The following is a 20,309-nucleotide window of genomic DNA, read 5'->3' as shown; positions in this document are numbered from 1 at the left end:
AAAAGGCAGAAAAGCAAGCTAATATTGTACTTGGCTGTCAAAAAAGGAAAAGAAGGAAAAAAAGAAAAAGCTTGCCCCAGGCTACTGAACCAGTAACATTTTGCTGGGGCTGCCTACAACAACAGATGCATCTAATTCCCATGGGGTTTCCAGGCCTGCTATTCTTGATGCTAAACTTGGACACTCTTACAAACATTCTCTTTGAGTACCACACGCCAGTCGTATCCTGGGTTCTTCTCATTTGGTTGATTTAATAATGATACCAGACATGTTTGTCTTACCTCTCCTGATCACTCTTTGTATTACCCCATCTCCCACAGATATCATTTAACTAATGCATTAATTCAAAAATAGTCCTAATGGATGGAACCCGGAATAATGGAAATAGGTGACTTGATCACAGCTTGAATCTGAACATAGGGAACCCTGATATAAATGATTTCTCCTAATCCTAATTAGGATTTCTCCTAATCTTGATTTGAATTTATGCTTTTGATAACTTTCATAAATGGCAAGTGATTCTCATTGTTTGATATTGTGGTAGTTTGCTGAGGTTTTTTTTGTAAACGGATAAATTATATCAGGGATTGTTACTTTATCTCAACATGCTCTCAGAGTATTAGTTTTTACTTCTGTTATTTTCCTAGAAAACAGTGTATTATGCATATCTTGTTTTTCAGTTAATGATTAGTTCCTGTTATTCCAAATTTATGTCAAACTACATTTGATTGGAAATTAAAATTTTAATTTAAAATGCACCTAAATGGCATAACATGTCTGTATTATTAAACTACTGTAAATATGTAGCATATCTAAGAGTACATGTATACAAACATGACTTTTTATTTTAAACCTACTGATTTGTGAGACAAATTATGATACTTTTTTATACTCCCTAGATTAAATTTATTGTTTCTGTGATGATGTATCCATGTCTGTTAAGATTTTAGCCCTGGCAGAACTTATCCTTAAGCCTGAATTGGACATGTTACACAGAAAAAAAACTGTCCTGCTTTTTAAAGTTTGAGGCAGGAAGTTTTGTCGTTCAGGAAGTAATTTCTACCTTCACTCAGTGCAGATGTCTACAAAGTGAATTTCTGTGTATAAGGTTAGTCATTAACCGCCAATAATTCAGCATTTTCACTGAGAATTTCCAACTTAGTTAAGTTAAAAAGTAACAATATGAACTAAAACTATCTGTTATAATACTGATTTTTTTTTTAAGTCCTTTTATTCTGTTAATAAAAACTGAGCTGTTTACAGTTATAACAGAACTTCCAGCAGTAATGTCTGGTTTAATGTCAGTAAATAAGATCGGTGTTTCTCATATGAGGGAATGTCTTCAGTGTGTTCTTGAAACATTAATGTAAATGAACAAAATCTTCCTGATTAAAACTTAGAGTCTAAGTAATAGGTGGTTTAGACATAATACCAATTCTTCTCTTCCTTTCTTCCCAACTCTCATGCTGTTTTGTGCTGTGTAATGTGTTTTAGGCTTTTCTATTACCTCTTACATGTGTTTTTACCAACACATACAGTATTTCTTAAAGAAATTTTACTGCTCATTCTCATTTAAATCAGTGAGAGTATGATGTTGATCCTAGGATATTTATGAAGCTTTAAGCTACCTGTATTTTTTTAAATAGAACTAATCCATTGTTTGGATGGTGTTTAAATCTAATGAAAAAAGGAAAAAGAAACTCCACGGCTATTAATTTTAAGTAGAGTGTTTTAGTCAACTCCAGATTTTCCACTTACATCATGTTGTGCTAATTTTCCACCATTATACTTGAGAGACACAAAGTGAAAGTGAGCAGTCTGTTTTCAGTGATTTGCTCTCTTACTTCCCTGCCAGGACTGAACATTGGAGGTTTGTGTTTCTCCTGCAGGAGTGACTCACATGACAGGTAGCTCCAGCAGAGCAGGGCTCCAGCTTTCCTCGGCCAGTGGCTCCCAAACTGGGGATTGTCCTCTCCAGGGCTCTGAGCAGTGATGAGAGGGGTCACATGTCTGGCACAGAGTAAGTCACAGAGGTCGGGTTCACAATCAAAGTTTAGGGCATTAGCCTGGGAAACAGTGGAACAGGGAACCAGCCTGGTGAAAGACTTGTTGATTCTTAGCTGCTGCATTGAAGGCCTTTGTTCAGGTGAGCTGGGAGCAGCGTGAGAGTGCTGGGTGCCAGGTCAAGCAGCACCTGTGAAGTGGAGCCTGTGAAACATGGTAACTGCAAGTCTCCTGTTCCCTGTGCCATGGGCCAAGAGACTTGTTCTGATTTGCTGACTCTTCAGGACTCTTCATTACCCCATGCTAACTCAAGTACACAGTCGTCTCTCCAACTTCTGCAGTGACTGTACTTCAGATTCAGCTTTCCAATCTACACATTGTACTTGAAAGCCTTTGTAGTCCCCTGTCTTTCACCCTTTTTGTCACTGGACTGATAGGCAGTAAACAATGTTTATCCACTCTGTGGATGAACGATGGGGGCGTGGGGTGGGGGGTGAGAGAATTGGTCTTGTCACACATAGAATAAGACATTATCTCCCACAGAAATCAGCAGGAGTATCTAAGGAATACAGTACAGTACTCAGCAGGGGCATGGAGTCACGTCACTGTTGCAAATAAAAATGCTTTGCTTTTCACAGAGGTTAACTTGGTACACAGTGGTATTTTACTAGATAATTGAGACCTGCAGAGAGTGTTTATGCAGGCAGCTTGGACTGTCCTCTTTTTTCTTTTTTATATGCTCAAACATCTCAAAATCCTGAGGAGAAACATTAGAGTAGAAGGGACTTTTGAAGATTGTCTAGTTCAGCTTCCTGCTCAAAGCAAAGTTTTCTGTGATGGTCGATAGGGTTGATTTGGGGTCTTAGCAAGTTTTGAAAACTTGCAAGGATGGAAATTCCTTAGAAGTTCCTGGCAGATTTTTACAAACTCTCCAGACAACTGGTTATAATTCCTCACCAGTGCTGAAGTGCTGTTGCTCCACCATCACTCTGCCCCTAAAGTCATCTGCAGCAGACATAGAGTATGTTAGTGTTGCAAGGAAAGGCAAGCCTGAGTTAGCTTGATTGTCTCACCCTGGTCCTGGCAGTAATGTAGTGCTGCACTGGGAATACTTGCAGTTAGACCAAGTGCTCTGAATACAGAGAGGGGAACTTATATGTTGTATTTTCACTTGTTAATCTGCTGCTCCATGAGCAGCATTGTTTGGATCAGGTCAGAGGATAACATCACGGAGAACTTCTATAAGATCAGCTGTGCTTGCAAGCATGAACATACAATTCTTCTGCATTTTTCCAGTATGGAGGAGTCCGTCAGTAGAGACTAGGTCAATTCTTTATTTTGTCTGTTCTTAATTTATGTGATTCAGTTTACAATTGTAAAGCTATTATATGACACTGGAAACATTCTGTAGCACCTTAAAAAGAATACCAGCTCTGAAGTCACATTTTTTGCATCCAAAGTGGAGATGTAAATCATGTGCCACTGAACATTAAGGACTTTTTATGCACTCTGCAGTCCTTGACCTTCTCACAAAGTGGGAGCAGACCTGCAAGGCTGGAGGAGCCTTTATGGAGGACATGGGGTGGGAAGCAGGTGGATCCAAGGCACACAGGAAAGGTTCTGAGCAAGCACATTTGAGCAAAAGCTCATAGTGAACCAAGTGGTAGAGGAGGCTCTAAAGAGCAGTTGAAGCCTTGAAAATGTGCCTTATAGTCTTCATCTTGACATGGCATTACCTAGGTCCATGCAGTAGAACTGATCTTTTTTGCTTTTCAATTGACACTCCCAAGTCCTTGCTTTGTCCTTATTCGTAAAACAGTGGTTAATACAAGCACTGGATTTATACATTTGTTTCAAGTATTTTGGGATCCTTTACAAGTTACTTAAATTACGGGTCTGTGTTCTGGTGTATGCAAGTCTGTGTACATATGTGGAGCACACAGCAGTGTGTATTAGTGTCACCTGATCAGTTCACTCTAAGTCCTTGTTTTCAGTTTCTTATGATGGTTGAAATGAGAATTTCTCACATTGTTTCTGTCTTGAGGCTGCTTTTATTCTCTGTTCATTGAGTTGTGGGGGAACATTAGCTGGTTCAAGAGTAAAATTAACAGAGTGAGGAGGGAAGCAAGGAGAGGAAGACAGGCAATCTTCATGTAAAAGCCATATTATCTTTCTTTTTCTGAGCAGCTCTGTGCCTCAGGGATTTGACATAGGAACTTGAAATTTGACAAGGATCTGGCCTCAAGGTCTGTGAAATGCATTCCGCTGTTTAAAAAAAAAAGAGAAAGTAGAACTATGAGTCATAATGTGTCACTACCTTTTTGTACCCAAGGTAGAATTTGCAGGATGTTCTATTACCTGCTCTTGATCATGCTTTTATGCCTGTCGTGCACATCTGCAGACTGCTTTAAACCACCTATATTTAATGGATTCTTCCTTCTCTATCTGTCCAGGTTCTTGTATTGTCATACATCAGGGTAGTCCTTAACCTGCTGCTGCTCCTTGGGCTTCTGCAAATGCCACAGGCCTAGCAGAAGGTATAAAAGCATTGGGAGCTGGTAAGCCCTGAGACCCAGTCCTACTTTTTAAGGGTAGAGTGCTACTAATACTCTTAATTGCTGTTGAGAAGTACCATTTTAACAATGACAGCCAAATATTAATGAAAGCAGAAAGCAGCCGATATGAAATCTGGTTTCCATTGTGACGAGGGCGTTTACAGTTTGTCGGAATCAGTGGAGGAGGGGGAGAGGAAAGCGAGACAATCTGTGCTGGGCTGTGTCACCTCGAAATCGCGGGGGTTCCTGTACAGCACCAGGGATGACTAGGGAATGAGTCGGGCTATCTAGCGAGGAGACCATCTGTAGGACTGCAGCTTGGGTCTCTGGAGAAGCTGAAAGGTGTCTGGGGACATGAACTCCAGAAGTTGAAGGAAGGCCTTGTACTTGCAGCACTGGACTAGGGCCTGGGAAAATGAATGTCTCTTGAAATTTTTCATCTGGGAGAGAAAAAAAAGCAGAATCAAGTTCAAAGGAACATTTTGTGAAGTCATATGTGTGCCAGATTGTTTCATTTTAAAGAAAGAAATCCCATGAGAATAAAACCTTTCGTTTTGGTATTTTAAGGAATAGCTTTTTTGATAAACAGTTCTTAAAATTAATAATTTCTTAGTGTTTTAATTTTTTTAAAGCCAACATGAAGTATTTGGAGAGTTGAATTAAATGTTTATTCAACGCAGAACACATTAAAATTTCTCTTCATGTCAGTAATTTATTTCTTCATCTTTTCTTTTTTCTATGTAACAGCACAGCAATTAAAACAGCTGTAACTATGCAAAGAAAAAAGAATTCCCCAACTGCTGCCATTTTATTGGGTATGATAAGTCTGATACTCACTTTCAAAAACAGTCATGCAGATATGTCTGACATTAAAAGTACTGAGTGTTCATGGTTTGAATTGGACACTTCAGAGTCAATAAAACAAAGGTCTGCCCATGGGAGGTGTAGCTGCCAAAGGTGTCTGTGTCACACAGAAAATACCTGCCATGTGACTGAGGAGCAGAGACATGGACCATTAAAGGTATGCCTTCATCAGTGCACCACTAGTTGTTAAGTACTCAAGATGTTTGTTCATTAGCTTTATATGATCAGATACATGGCTGTGGCTTTCTCTATCGAAAGCAGGGGCACAAGTTACTGTGCTCTCCGTAGAGGTACCTGGGGTATATTGTGCAATAGAGAAAGATAATGTAGGTCATTTAGTGGTTGCTTCTGGCATGAAATTCTGACCTTTACTTTGATGGAACTGTTTGTTACCCATTAAAACCAGCACTGAGAGGAAGTAACTGAGAAAGTCTAGTCACATGTCCTGTAGCAGGCTCCCTTCAGCCTCTGCTGGGCTTTGTGTCAGCTTTCCAGTGCTCCATCACGGGTCTGGCTTTGGCACAGCCTGGAGCTCTGTGCGGGCAGTACAGCAGCTTTTGGTACTTGCCTCCCTCATTACCAGTCCTAATGCAGCAAGGACCCTAAGTGGGCTTTATCTTGGTAATACATGAGGAATTCTGCTGAAATCAGTTTGACAAGTTTCACTCCCATGTTGGATTAGTATAAGACCTTATTTTAAGGAAGAATCAAATGTGAATATTGCAGGATTAACATAGAGATACGGCTTTATTTTGGAGTCATAAGCAGTAAGGCCTTCTGAACTTTGCAGATAATGAACAACTGAAGAAAATGGCACTCTACAACAAAGTCCTTCACCCTTTTCACTGAGAGGCTGCACAGATCAGAGTATATTAGCCTACACTGAGCTCTCTGCAGAATAGTTTCTGACACAGATACATCTACTCTGAATAAATGGTAGTAGAAGGAGGTTAAACAAAGGATCAACAACTGCAAATTGTCATGGATTATAAGAAGGCAGCATTTTGTGTGTTGAGAGAGGTCGTAGGCAATTTGTAATCTAGGTGGATTTAGATATTAGAAGCAGGTTCTATTGCTTCATCTTCTCCTAAGCCACTCTGAGCATATTCTTAAAATCACATTACATGGGGTTGGATTTTTTATTGCCATGCTTTTCCTGCATGCTGGATGGAAGTGTCATACAGCAATGCCTTTTCACAAAGCATAGACCCTGAACACACAGTGAACATTTTCTGTAAACTTATTTATTTTTCTTTCTGCATCAGCTACTCTTGTTTGGGGGGGAGGGGAGGAGGAAGTGAGTAAAAAATTTTTTCTGGAAGCAGGTTCTTTCATGTGTGTCTTCTGTGGTCGACTCTCTGTCTTTTTGTTCTCAAACTGTAATCAAATGGGCAGAAGGTTTCTGCCTCAATTTAGAAAATACTTATATGTCTTCATTCAAATCGGCTATAAAGACAACTTTCAATGTTGAATTCTGCTCTAGAATGAATCTGTCTTGATATAATTATTAATTAATGGGGATTGCTAACTGTTTATGGTTTGTGTCTGAAGAACAGTGTCCTGAGAAATTGCCTGCTGAAAGATAAAATATCAGATCCTGGACTTTCAAAAAAGTATGCCTGCACTTGCTGGTTTATGTTCCTATAAAAACATCTGTTTTGTGGGCTCATTTGCTAGGAATGTCAATTCTATTAAAATCGGAGGTGAAATTACAGAAGGGGATTGCAGTGTAAATAATTGAAAGGTTTTCTTCAAATTCTTTTATTAAAAAATGCTGGTTTTGAGATAAAATAAACACCTGGATTATTTCATTGCAAACCATATTTGTATTTGAATGTCAGTATTCACAGGGAGGGATAAAAAGATAAAATCTTTAACAATATTTTGTCACATATTTGACCTTAAGGTACGTAAGGGACAAGCAAAAGCATTCTCTGAACCATTAGTGATGACCTTCAGGAATTCATGGAATATGGGGGAGGTTTCAGTGGACTTGAGACAGGCAAGCACAATACTGGGCACAAGACTGCCCAGTCTTAACCAAGGACCCTGCTCTGCTTGAGCAGAGGAGGAAAACACATAAGTGAATCACAGGTTGGTTGAAGGGATCTTCATTCCCAGCTCAATACAGGAAGAACTTAGTAAAAATCAGTCTGTAAGAACATGGAGAATTGTAACAAGGTTCTTAAAAAGGTGGATTTGTCAAAACCACACTGTCAAGACAATCTGATTTCGTTTTTTGTTGGAGTCATTGGTCTACTGGTACAGAATGTTGCAGATCTTACTGAAGTCGAGCTACATGGCAAGGTCCCACACACTCCTGTAAGGAGAGCAGGAGAGGTATTTTAGAGGAACTGAAGATTCCAAGGATGATGCATAACTGATTGGATAAACTTCGTAACTGTGAGTTTTCATAATCCCCTGCTAAATTGAGAGAACATGTCAAGCAGGGTGCTACAGGTAGAATAATCACATTAGCACCAAGGAGGAGGGCATGGAGGTTTCTGTAAAGTCTGTAGAGGAAAGAAGGCTGGAAAGGGTTGCAAGGGTTGAGATTTTAATGAATGCTGTCATAGCTCTTCATAGCCATGAGTTAAACAGGGTTTTGACATCACAACATCCTTTTTTAAAAAAACCCCATCTTACATAGTGTCATCAGAAGAGCACAGATTCAGCTTTCTTTTTCTGAGACCTGTTTGCATCAAAAAAACATGTTGCTATCTTGGTAAACAGAGGAGGGACAGGATAATCTGCCTATGCACCGTAAGCAAAACTGAAGCACAGCAGAGATGTGATACAGATTTAGCTAAAAGGCTGCAGGTGCTGCAATTGCATGTAGACCTGTTGGCTTACAGGCACTGTGAACACTACTGAGTACATGAGGAGACTGGAGAAGAACGTTTATTGATTTGTTGAACAGGTTTCCCATTTTCTTCCTTATCTCCAGCCTTGCCTTGAGCATGCTTCAATACTGCATGTCGGATCAAATGTTGCTTTCACTTGCACTCCAGGCCAACCCGGAACGGGACCCTTGGCAAGCCCCTAAGCTCACTTAGACTTCTCTGTGTGTGGATCCTATGGGCTGTGCTAGGGATGAGGCACTGCAGAGTACCACAATCACTTCTCAAAATGCAACTTCAGTCAGCAAAACTAGCTGTTAAGTTGCTTTTTAAAATAGGCATTTCTGGCATTTCTGAAATTTTACTCAAGATCGCAGAAACATTAGGTAATACCACCCAGCTCTTCCCCCAGAGCATTGCTCAACGTTGTCTTGGCAGTTGTCTTCCCTTTTGTCAAGAGCCCTCCAGCCCCACAGAGAAGCAGCACAGTTAATAATGCTCTACCTCTTGTCCCTCAGGACACTGAGACAAATGGATCTATTTAGCTTTACTTCATGGTTCTCTTGCTGAAAAGAGAAATGAGGTGGCCTGAAATACGTACTTCATACATACATTAAAATAAATATCTTTTACACTTCTGTGCTCAGTTTTACAGACTGCCGCTATTAACTTGTGGAAGAAGAATATCTTTCTACTCCAGTGCCATTAAATAATTGTCATCCTGGAATGATGATTACCCAAGATTTACTGAGCATTTTCAGTGTCCTTAATGCCATGTAACCATATCCTTGGCATAAAATGTGTGTCATGTGAGGCTGTGCACTTTGGATTTAGTCACAGATAATGCAGTGACTCTCTACATAGTAGTGCAGAGGGTGAGTGTTAAAAACATTTAAGGAGGATGTTTATGAAGCAGTAAGGTGACACACAGTTTCAGAAACAGAACTTGTGGAGCAGCACTGCGTAGCAGCTGTGGATGAATGCTTTTGTGTTTTGCCTAAAGAAAAAATGTGAAGCTAAGGATTATTTCTCTTCCTTCCTATTCACAGCCTCCCATAATCAAAATAGAAAAAATCCTCACGTCTTATAGTGAAAAACAGTATTTCTTCTCCTCTTCCATTTCTTGTATCTGCCTTTCTTCCATTTAACTGTTCTTTTTCCTTTAAGACTTTGTCACACAGAGATGGCCTTTGGTTTTTAACCTGTAACATGTTGTTCCCTTTTTAAACATTCTGAAACAGCTATGTAGGGATGCGTTCCTCTTGAACTTGAGGATGCCCACACTTAGGGAAGTAGACCATGTTCCACTGTCTAAAAATTCATGTACCTATGGGTTTTCCGGTAAGAGAAATCCGTGTCTGATTTTCTGTCAAGAAGGAAGCTATTACAGAGTTGATAACCTTTTGCGGAAATTTGTGCATCATTTCCAGCAGATTGTTGTGGTCCCTGTGGGATAAAATTCACTTCAGTCTATGCTTTTTTAGAATATATTTATTCTCTGAATTTCTTTAGGCCTCAGCTTTATTCGGTGATGCTTTAGTTTTACTTAGAAATGGACAAAGAATTCTAAACAGAGAATACATAACTTTGTTTGACTTCCGCTTCAGATATCAGTCTTTAGTGCTTTTTCTCTCTCTATTACAGTTTACACCATCAGTCATGTCTCCATTAATGCACAGAGGCATGAAAACAGATTTTAGTTAATTGCCATGTGCTAGCAATCAACTTTTATTGGTTTGGGATTGGTCTTCAGTTGAAGAATGACATTTGGGAAGCTTGGAAGAAAGGATAAGTTGTCTTTTGTCTGTCAGAGTGCCTTACAAAGACATTGTTTTGCCTGTTTTCAGACATGAAAGAAAAGCCTTGCACGTGATTGTGCTTGCCTGTATAATGTGATAGAAGAACACTCCAAACCTGCCTTTTCTGGGATACACACAGCCTCTGACATGAAAGACATGACAGAGCCAGTAGTGGAGATGTACTGGGCTCAAGTTAGTGATAGGAAGGACCTCAGCTCACAGAACAGTGAAGAGAAGTTGTTGTAACTTAGGCAAAGCAATCCAAGGGCAAGACTGACTCAGCACTGTGCCAAGAAAAAGGCTTCTGAAGAAACAGGAAGTTCCCTGTTTTACACTATTCTATTGTTTATATTTGTCACTGCATTAACATGAACTGAAACAAATTTCAGCCTGTAATAAGTGGATTGGAATTTGCCTTTCTTATCTTAGCTTCAGTTATGTCTTCTTGGAATGGGTCTGCTGGTTTCAGGGGATGAACAGCGGCATCCAAACCCCAAAGGACTGAATTGCCTTACACCATAACATGTAGCACAATAGAAGTTATTCTTTAAATTGAACTAATTCCACTGTCTCTTCTTTACTACAGGTGGTGGATGTGGACTTTAAAACAGTGTGTCTCAACATCTCATCCTCAACTATCTATTTTTAATCTGATTGCACTACGAAAGAAAAGCTGCTAATGGGATAAATGTTGAGACTTTACAAGAACTGACTTGAAGTACCGAAAGCCATTATTATTATTATTATTATTACTATTATTAATCGAGAAGAGCTCGAAGCTAAGTCTGTATCTGACCAGTCGTTACCATTTTCACGGTAACAGTCATGGCAAGTAAACGAAAATCAACAACACCGTGCATGGTCTTAGCCAATGAGCAGGATCCAGATCTAGAAATGGTATCAGACTTGGAGGAAGGACCACCTGTGCTCACACCAGCAGATAACCCTACAGCAGAGAGTGTAACAAGTGATGAGGATGTTCATGAGTATGTGGATTCAGACAATCAGAAAAACACAAATAAAGTAGAAGGTGGTTATGAGTGTAAATACTGTACTTTTCAGACTCCAGATCTCAATATGTTTACTTTTCATGTGGATTCAGAACACCCCAACGTAGTATTAAATTCATCCTACGTTTGTTTAGAATGTAATTTCCTTACCAAAAGATATGATGCCCTCTCAGAACATAATTTGAAGCACCATCCTGGAGAGGAGAATTTTAAATTGACCATGGTGAAACGTAATAACCAGACAATCTTTGAACAGACAGTAAATGATCTCACTTTTGATGGGAGTTTTGTTAGAGAAGAAAATGCTGGACAGGCTGACTCTTCTGAGGTCCCCTCTTCAGGGATTTCAATTAGCAAAACTCCTATAATGAAAATGATGAAAAACAAAACCGAGACTAAACGTATTGCTGTTTTCCACAATGTAGTTGATGACATTCCTGGTGAAGAAAAGGGAACTGAAAATGACCCAAACTCTGAAGAAGTAGTAGAAAACCCCCCACCGTCTGTTTCTGAGTCAAAACCAAGTCATTCAGTTGTTTGCAGTGCAGCAGACATGGCCGGAGCAGTCGTGACCCCGGCACCAGTGCTTCAGCCTGGGGTGGCACAGGTTATAACAGCTGTTACAGCTCCACAGACCTCAAACCTGATTCCAAAAGTACTAATACCTGTAAATAGCATTCCAGCCTATAATACTGCTTTGGATAACAATCCTCTTTTGCTTAACACCTACAACAAATTCCCGTATCCAACCATGTCAGAAATCACTGTTCTTTCCACTCAAGCTAAGTACACGGAAGAACAGATTAAAATATGGTTTTCTGCCCAGCGTCTGAAACATGGAGTGAGTTGGACACCAGAGGAGGTGGAGGAAGCAAGGAGGAAACAATTTAATGGCACAGTGCATACTGTGCCACAGACAATTACTGTTATTCCAGCACACATTTCTGCCGCTAGCAATGGTTTACCTTCAATTTTACAGACATGCCAAATAGTTGGTCAACCAGGACTTGTTCTCACTCAAGTTGCAGGTACAAATACATTACCAGTAACAGCCCCAATAGCTTTGACTGTAGCAGGAGTCCCAAACCAAACACAGTTACAGAAGAGTCAGATTCACAGTGCTCAGCCTGTTGCAGAAACCAAACAAGTAGCTGCCATTCCAGCCCCTCAGCCTATCAAAAATGAATCCACACTGATGAATCCTGACTCCTTTGGCATCCGAGCAAAAAAAACTAAGGAACAACTGGCAGAATTGAAAGTCAGCTACCTTAAAAATCAGTTTCCTCAAGACTCAGAAATTGTTAGACTTATGAAAATAACAGGCCTTACTAAAGGAGAGATCAAAAAGTGGTTCAGTGATACACGCTACAATCAGAGAAACTCAAAGAATAATCATGGGATTCATCTCAACAATGATTCATGTGCCACCATTGTTATTGATTCAAGTGATGAAATGAATGAGTCTCCAACAGGAGTCACTCCGCAGAGTAAGTCATCTTGGGGTACTTTTCCTGAATTTGCCCCACAGAAATTCAAAGAGAAGACTGCTGAACAGCTGCAAGTCCTCCAAGCAAGTTTTCTTAATAACCCTGTCCTTACTGAGGAAGAGATGAATAGGTTAAGAGCCCAAACAAAACTGACCAGGAGAGAGATTGATGCCTGGTTTACAGAAAAAAGGAAGTCAAATGTCTTGAAGGAAGAGGGAGCTGACATGAATGAAAGCAATGCTGGCAGCTCAAAAGAGGAATCTGGAGAAACATCTGCGGGAGATGGAGCAGCAGGAACAAAATCAGGGTGTTCCACTTCAAGCAAAATAGGCAAAAAATCACCAGAGCAGTTGCACATGCTCAAAAGTTCCTTTGTTCGTACTCAGTGGCCATCTCCACAAGAATACAACAAGTTGGCAGAAGAAACTGGGCTTCCAAGATCAGAAATTGTGAGCTGGTTTGGAGATACTCGCTATGCCTGGAAAAATGGTGGATTGAAATGGTATTACTATTACCAGAGCGCTAATGCAAACAGTCTGAATGGCCAAGGCTTTGCAAGGAAGAGAGGGAGAGGAAGACCAAAAGGGAGGGGGAGAGGGAGGCCTCGGGGGAGACCTCGGGGAAGCAAGAGGTTAAATTGCTGGGACAGAGGTGTGTCTGTCATAAAATTTAAAACTGGAACAGCAATCCTGAAGGACTATTATATGAAGCACAAATTTCTTAATGAGCAAGACCTTGATGAACTGGTAGCCAAATCTCACATGGGATATGAGCAGGTCAGAGAATGGTTTGCAGAAAGGCAAAGAAGATTAGAACTTGGAATAGAGCTGTTTGATGAGAACGAGGAGGAAGATGAAATGCTGGACGATCAGGAGGATGAGGAAGAAACAGATGATAGTGATACTTGGGAACCCCCCAGACATGTTAAGCGTAAACTTTCAAAAACAGACTGATGTACCATTTGGAATCCGGAGGCCAAAAACCTATGAATTAGGTTTGATGTTACGGTGAAGAGCCAAATGATTTTTCATGGCCTTCAGTTTAGCAAGCAGCTGCTTAGCATCTTCCTTGCACTCAAGATGGGCAAGATGCTACCTGTGCAGGCAAGAACTGTTTGCTTTGTTGCTACAAGAGATGAACATCCTCGGGCCTGGCTTGGGACAGGGGGTTACAAATCAGATCACGTTCAGCTCCTCCTTTTCCACATTACCAATGGGAAGGTTCATGTTCATCATACACTTGACTGCTTCTCAATATTTAATTGCCTTATGTTGTTTAATTCCAAAAAAACACAGACACTTTTTTGTTGATGTAGGAGAACATTGCCTGCTCGTGAAGGAGAAAAACACAAAAACATTAGATGTCTTTTTGCAAAGATCACTTCATCTGAAAGGTTTCAAGGCCTGGGTTTATTTCTTAAGGAAAGCATTGAAAACAAAAGAGAAGGGGGAAAGTGTGACAAAAGGAATCAATGAACTTAGGGGTGAGGATTGATTGGTTTAAGAAAATAAGGTGATGTCTGCACCTTTTGCATTTCTTCAGAGTGTTTTGGGTTTACAGAACTTGGACTGAAATGTTCCTTGTTGATAATTATGAGCTAACTGAATGAGTCTGATGCTAGAAGATGCTTTTTGTTACAGTTAATCAGTGTATCCCACATCAGTCTAATTTAAATGCCTGACAGACTTGATGCAGTTAATAGTAACACTCAATTCTACCTTGTGCATTCTTTCCTTTGTTGGAAATGGTAAAAGAAGTATTTATAGTTCTAGGAAAAAAGAGTAATTTCTTGAAATCTGACACTGAGTTTTAAGGTTAACATAAGGCAAAAACTGCCCAAAAGTTGTTCAGAGTTGCTTAGAGGTTTGTAAGAATACCCAGATACAGAGACGAAAAGCATTTTTTGGTGCTAGTAAGAAAGGTTTTCAAGTAAGTTGTGGCAATGACATGGTGTTCTAATTCACAAATAAAATGAAGTTATATGGCTTTTAGATGCTTAGGACTTACAAACATGTTAGTGTTTAATTGTTCTTTAGTGATAGCACAGTTGAGTGATTTGTGTGCAGGTTTAACTCTAAAACATCCTAATTGTCAAACTTGCCACTGTGCTGATTGCTCTTAGGACTACTGGGTGAACACACTTACTTCTAGAGATGGTTTGATCTACCTGAACTGAATTCCAGAAGTAGTTTAATCTGATATAAAACATTCACATCTTAAGTAAGTGTATATAAAATAGGAAAAAAAAAAAGCTATTTGGTCTCAAGACCGTGAAGTCATAGTGCAGTTTGAATTAGCAACTAAAAACAATGGGCCAAATTCACACAAATTAATTTAGGCAGATGTTTGGCATCCTAGAGAACTGGTACTCTGAGGAAGAGTAGTTTCTATTCTTGCTACTGCCAGCCTGCACTTTTAGGGATAAGTTGCTTTATATTTAGATGTCAAAAGATGATGACAAATTGGTGCTGCTGTCACCAGCATTGTCTGCTTTTACATTGGCACTAATGGAATGGATACTAGCGATCTTCTTTTGCACATCTGTCAGCATCTTCTCTGTAGGCTTCTGCATCTGATGACTAATGAAAACAGATTATTGCTGAGAAAAAGGGTCCTAATGTCTCCCCATCTCCGAGAATTTATTATAGAGTTCTAGAATTAGTCTTTCTTCTGGACTATAACTGTCAAAAAAACCCAAGAAATCCCTTTTAGTCATGATTTTCTGAAGCAGAGGAGTCTATGTTAGATCTGGTTTTCATATCTGATTGTGAGCGAAGCCCAGGCCAAAGTAAGAAAGGGAATAGTGTCTGACAAAAAATATTGTTAACCTCCCAGACCTTCCTCTCTGGACTCTTGTAGCTGCCCTTCTGCTCACAGATTGAATCCCTGAGCTGCAGGAGGATGTTTCATATGAAAGCCATTTACTGGGGTGACCTCTTCTGACTATTTAAGATTATTGGAGAGAAAAAGGCAATAGCTTATGGTATATGTCACAAATTTGATTATGAAATTATTCCCTGGCTTCCAAGGCTCAAGTTGGTGAGGCACAAAGTGGCCGGCATTGCTAGAGAGGAATAGCCAAGAATCCCTCACTTTAACTTCGGAGTGGGACAGAAGCAAACCCATGTTGTCAGCATATTTCATGGGAGTGTTTATGACTCTGCATGTGAGGTGGTACGAGAGATCAAGATCTGCCCTTTTCAGCACAGGGTTGGGAGGGATTCTGATTTGTCTGGTAATGGTGTGGATGAGGCTGTTGCAGATGCCAGCAGATACAAGAAAGACTCACGCTAGCTTCAAGCTCTGTTGGGAATACAGGGTCAAAACTCTGTGCTTGCTGAGTAGGAAAGAACAAAGCTAGAAGGAAAAGAGATGCTATTTTTATGTTTCCAAAAATATTAAACCAAATCTTTGGGAATATGCCTGTAGCAAGCAAAATCTGGAGTTGACTTAATCCTTGAAGTTGACCCAGAATTAATTTTCTTAAAAAAAAAAAGCCCACAGAAAAAGCCAAAACCCAGAACAACCAAGCAGCCTGTCCAAATAAATATCTCCATTTTTGTTAGCAGAGATTTATTTAGGTTAGCTAGGAATTCTGTCTTCTTTTAAAAATAAGGAAAAAAATAAAGATCCGAGTTAATTACATTATTAAACTGGGATATTTTCCACTTTGGCGATGTTCTATTAAACAACACTCAGCTACAATGGTAGGCCTTAGCACATCTGGTCTGAAAAACACAGGAAGAGGAAATACATTGTTTATTGGACTAAATATAGTTGGATTGGAGGTCTTCTTTCAGTAGAATGGTCAGAGACAGTGGCTGATGCATACTGGGCCAGATCTTCAGTTTTTGTAAATATTAGAGTTCCGTGTATTCCACTGGTTATAACAGTATTTACAGCCCAATTATCTTTTTGCAGAATATTAAATTTAAGTTAAACCATGTGCTGTGGATCAGCTAATGAGAGATGCAGTCGACATGTTTCCTTTGGGCTACATGCACATTTTAAGCCTTTCAGTTGTGCCAAGGATGAAGAAAATCTGGGTGGGTTCAGCCTGAAGGCAGAAGTTGTATGTATTCATCATTGCCCATAGTCTGACTGTTACTTCTGTTTGAACAGAGTCCATTAATTACCAGTCTGTTTCATGTTTACAGCATGTATATATTTGCACTGCATACTGGGAGAGAGGCAAACTCCTTCCAGAGGCCTCCCGCATCAGGACTGACAGGGGAAGCATTGGAAAGTGCTGTGGTCAGTTGTATCTCTGATTGTGGTCATGGCTGGTGGGAAGTCAAAGCTGCAGTAACAGTGGTTTAGCCCAGATTCATCTCAGCCACTCTTAGGATGCTGTGGGCATTGTACAGTCACCTGGGAGAAACAGAAGTGGCCTGGTGGGTGGAAAGGATATGGCACCTTCTCATTCTACCAGTCACATCCAGGAAACTCCCTGAACTTAAGCACATCAGCAAGTCTCTTAATTTATTATGATTCCGAGCACCTCTGTGCACCCCTGCAAACCTGGCTCCCTCTTGTAGCATATGCACACCTGGAAGGTGTTTCGGAAGCCGTTTGGACTGAGTTATATTGGCAATGGGAAAGGAAGGGGCAAGAAAATACGTCTGCCATGGGGTGAGTGTCCACGTGACTTTTTGTTGATTTTCCTGCGTGGTAAGGACTGTGTATAGATGAACCTGTGGTACGTTTTCTGTGTTTCTGTGGAGCTTTACCTCTTAGGTTTGAACACATTATGAGCCAGACTTCAGACTTCATCTCATTTACATTGAGATGAAGAAACTCTGTTCTTGCTTATATCTTGCCTCTGGGTGGCTGGTTTCTCAGTCTTTGTTGGGACCACTACATCAGAATTCAGTTGTGAGCATCAGTTCCTTTGGAGCTGAGCTAGTGCATTCCTCTTCATCTGCTGTTTCTGCCAGGAGTACCTGCTGTCATGATGCCAGTTGTGCTGTCTCTGGAATTCAGCTAAAGAGAGAATACAGTTAATCCTGTGCCAGAATGGAGAGGGAAAAGAGCTAAAAGAAAGAAAGCACTGTTGCAACCAAGGGAGACATCACCCATCACAGTATCATCCTGCTTCATGGCATGTTTCACTCTCACTTCTGAGTGCAGTGAAAGAGCACAGTTCCATCTTAAACAGAGCTGTCTTCCCAGTATCAGCCTCTCAGTGACCCCAAAGTTAGTGTTGGAAAAAAGAAAGTCAGGCCTATATTCCCCTGGAGGTTTGAATGAACTAACAGTGCTGGCATGTAAGAAGTGAACAGAAGGGAAAATGAAGAAGCTTGAAGGCTCTGTCTGACTTTTGCCTGCCCTGCAGAATTTACTTTCCTAAATGTTGATAAGCAAAACAATTTTAACTCCTTCTGTTCTGACAGAAAGAATAAGTTATTACAGTCACTCATTTTTAGCACATAGAAATTTATGCTTTGTTGGAAAACAAAGAAAAGATACCTAGTACCTCATTATTAGAATTTAGTGTATTATCTCTAATATATATTATAGTAAATGAGGCCCTGCCCATTTTTAACCTTGTCCGGTACCATGTTGAAAACTGCTTTTTCATTACATTATATGTAATGTGTCTGACTGTAGCTTTGATTATCGGGAAAGAAACTCATGCCACGTCCACACATGACATGAAATAATTTTCAAATGGATTACTTGCTCACCTTGAACAAAAGCAGATTTTCTTCTGCTTTCCAAGAAATGCTTGAGGCAGGCAAATGCTCTCCCTTCCCCTCTACAGAGCAAAGAAAGGATTTCTGGATCCCACACAAAGTGATTCATGGCTGTACACGGTCCCCATAGGCCAGAAAGCCCAAAGATGCAGACGTTCTCCTCCTCTGTTTTCCTCTGAAATGAGAGCACAGCAGCAACTCTGACAACTGATCTCTGGCTGCTGAGTAACTAGGCTGCGGTTTAAGGTGGGGAGTGTTTTCTCTTTTGCACTTAATGGAGTACTGTGTATTCAGGCTGGATGTCACTATTTGCTTCTGTAAATATGGTAGTACTGATTTGCGTCCTCCACCTGAGTCCAATACCTGTCTATATTCATATCTCCCAAGGAGAGAAGATAATCTTTAAGCTTCTGTAGTGTTAAACATACCTGCCCTAACCTGAAGGCACAAAGTAGAGTGCAATGAAATACAGCTATTTTCTTTAATTTATTTTTTTCTTTGAAAACAATTTTGCTTGCATTCAGTAGTAATAGAAAGATAGTATCAATGACCAGGGAACAGTAAAACTTTTGAGAGTTGTTTATAATGCCTGGAATGATTGTGTAAATTAAAGGTGGGAAGGGCTAGTAGAGGATTCAGTTCCTAACACTGAACAGTGCTGGGTTACAACTGTATTCTCCATCCAGCTTGTGATAGCCTAGGATAAGTAGATTTACCAAGAAGCATGATACAAACTTACAAGGTCAGGTTACTTGAGGTTTGCTGATGTATTAAAATTCTGTAGGAAAATATTTTGAGAATTTCAACAGAAAGTGAAAAATCCCTTTAATAGCTACTAACACACAATAACTCAAATTTCTGCATTTTTTCCCCACTTCTTAAAAGGGAGATTTTGAAGCACAGGTGGGTTATAGGCAGTATTTCCAATTGTAATGGCTGGAGTTCTTGGGGATTTTTCTCTTTCTGTGGTGAAGAGCATCTGCACCTTTTCAGTGAACAGTCATTGCAAAACCAACTCACGCAACATTATAAAATGTAGAGGGATAACTTGAGTATCCTGTAGCACTTTTCATGAATTAAGGTGGGGTTTGTCTGATGCATGTTGATGTCTGCACTGGGGCAAGACACTGTAGTAATCAGTACAGCAAGGAATGCAAACCTGCTCATCCTGCATGCCTGGAGTCACTCAGAAGGAACTGTACCTCAGCTCCATTGACTTACCCTGACGTGCAGACATCTGACATTATAGAGATCTTCTGGCTGGATTGCAGCACTGATGCCTGTGTTGTTGTTAGCAATGGTACTGACCTCTGCTTCCAACTTGATGCTTGTTGGGAAATGAGGCTTTTTTTCTTTTTTTTTTTCTTTTTTTTTTTCTTTTTATTTAGAGCAGGTAGCACTACAGTGGATAAAGTAACTGATCCTTGGTCATAATACTGTGGCATAAAAATGCTTTGGGTTTTCTCAAGTATTTTAGAGATAAGGTTACTGTGTGAACATTGGACTGTGCATAACCTAGAATGTGTTAGGACAGATATTTGTGTCCCGGTTGACGAAAGTATTTCCTTATGCTTATTCAATACTAGATACTGTAGCGGGTTGAGTTCGAAACCGGGCGGAAACACCAATTAAATGTAGTGGTTTTGGTTCAAAATATTCATTACTTACTTATTTTCCTTCTGTGAGATAAGAATTAGGAGAAAAGCAAAGCAGGCACAAACCTTAAACAGTTGCAGTACAATGAAAGAGTTTTATTACTAATAGAATTAAAAGTAAAGAGAAAATAACAAAACAAAATTAAAGCAAATCCCCCCCCCCCCCAGCACTTCTCTCCTTTTACCCAGCTCGCACAAGGGATAACAGAACATGGGATGTTAGTCAGTGTTCCAGTTCTTGAAAAGTCTCTCTCTTATGCTTAAGGAAAAAAGGGTTTTCCTTCAGTTGCACGTGGTTCCCAAACTGCCACTAACAGCAGATCCGCCCGGAAACAAACAATCTGCTGTGTGTAGAACATCTCTCCCATGAAAAATCTCACAGTTCCTTCACACTACAAA

At 40.1% G+C, this 20,309-nt stretch overlaps 1 protein-coding gene across 3 annotated transcripts in view; it reads left to right on the top strand.

The window, feature by feature from the left end:
• The window catches only part of ZHX1 (zinc fingers and homeoboxes 1), a 29,589-nt gene that overhangs the window by 7,027 nt on the left and 2,253 nt on the right, over positions 1 to 20,309 (top strand). For 2 of the 3 annotated variants that reach the window (XM_032132647.1, XM_032132658.1), the window contains exon 3: positions 10,649 to 19,163. In XM_032132647.1, coding sequence (XP_031988538.1) covers positions 10,888 to 13,512 — 2,625 coding nt within the window. In that variant the 5' untranslated portion in view covers positions 10,649 to 10,887 and the 3' untranslated portion in view covers positions 13,513 to 19,163. Of the gene's footprint in view, positions 1 to 10,648; positions 19,164 to 20,309 lie in introns of those variants that run through there. The other variant, XR_004244311.1, reaches the window with a different exon arrangement.

Source organism: Corvus moneduloides, chromosome 1 (assembly GCF_009650955.1).
Source record: "Corvus moneduloides isolate bCorMon1 chromosome 1, bCorMon1.pri, whole genome shotgun sequence".
NCBI classification, from domain to species: Eukaryota; Metazoa; Chordata; class Aves; order Passeriformes; family Corvidae; genus Corvus; species Corvus moneduloides.
This window is presented reverse-complemented; position numbering and strand designations above follow the sequence as displayed.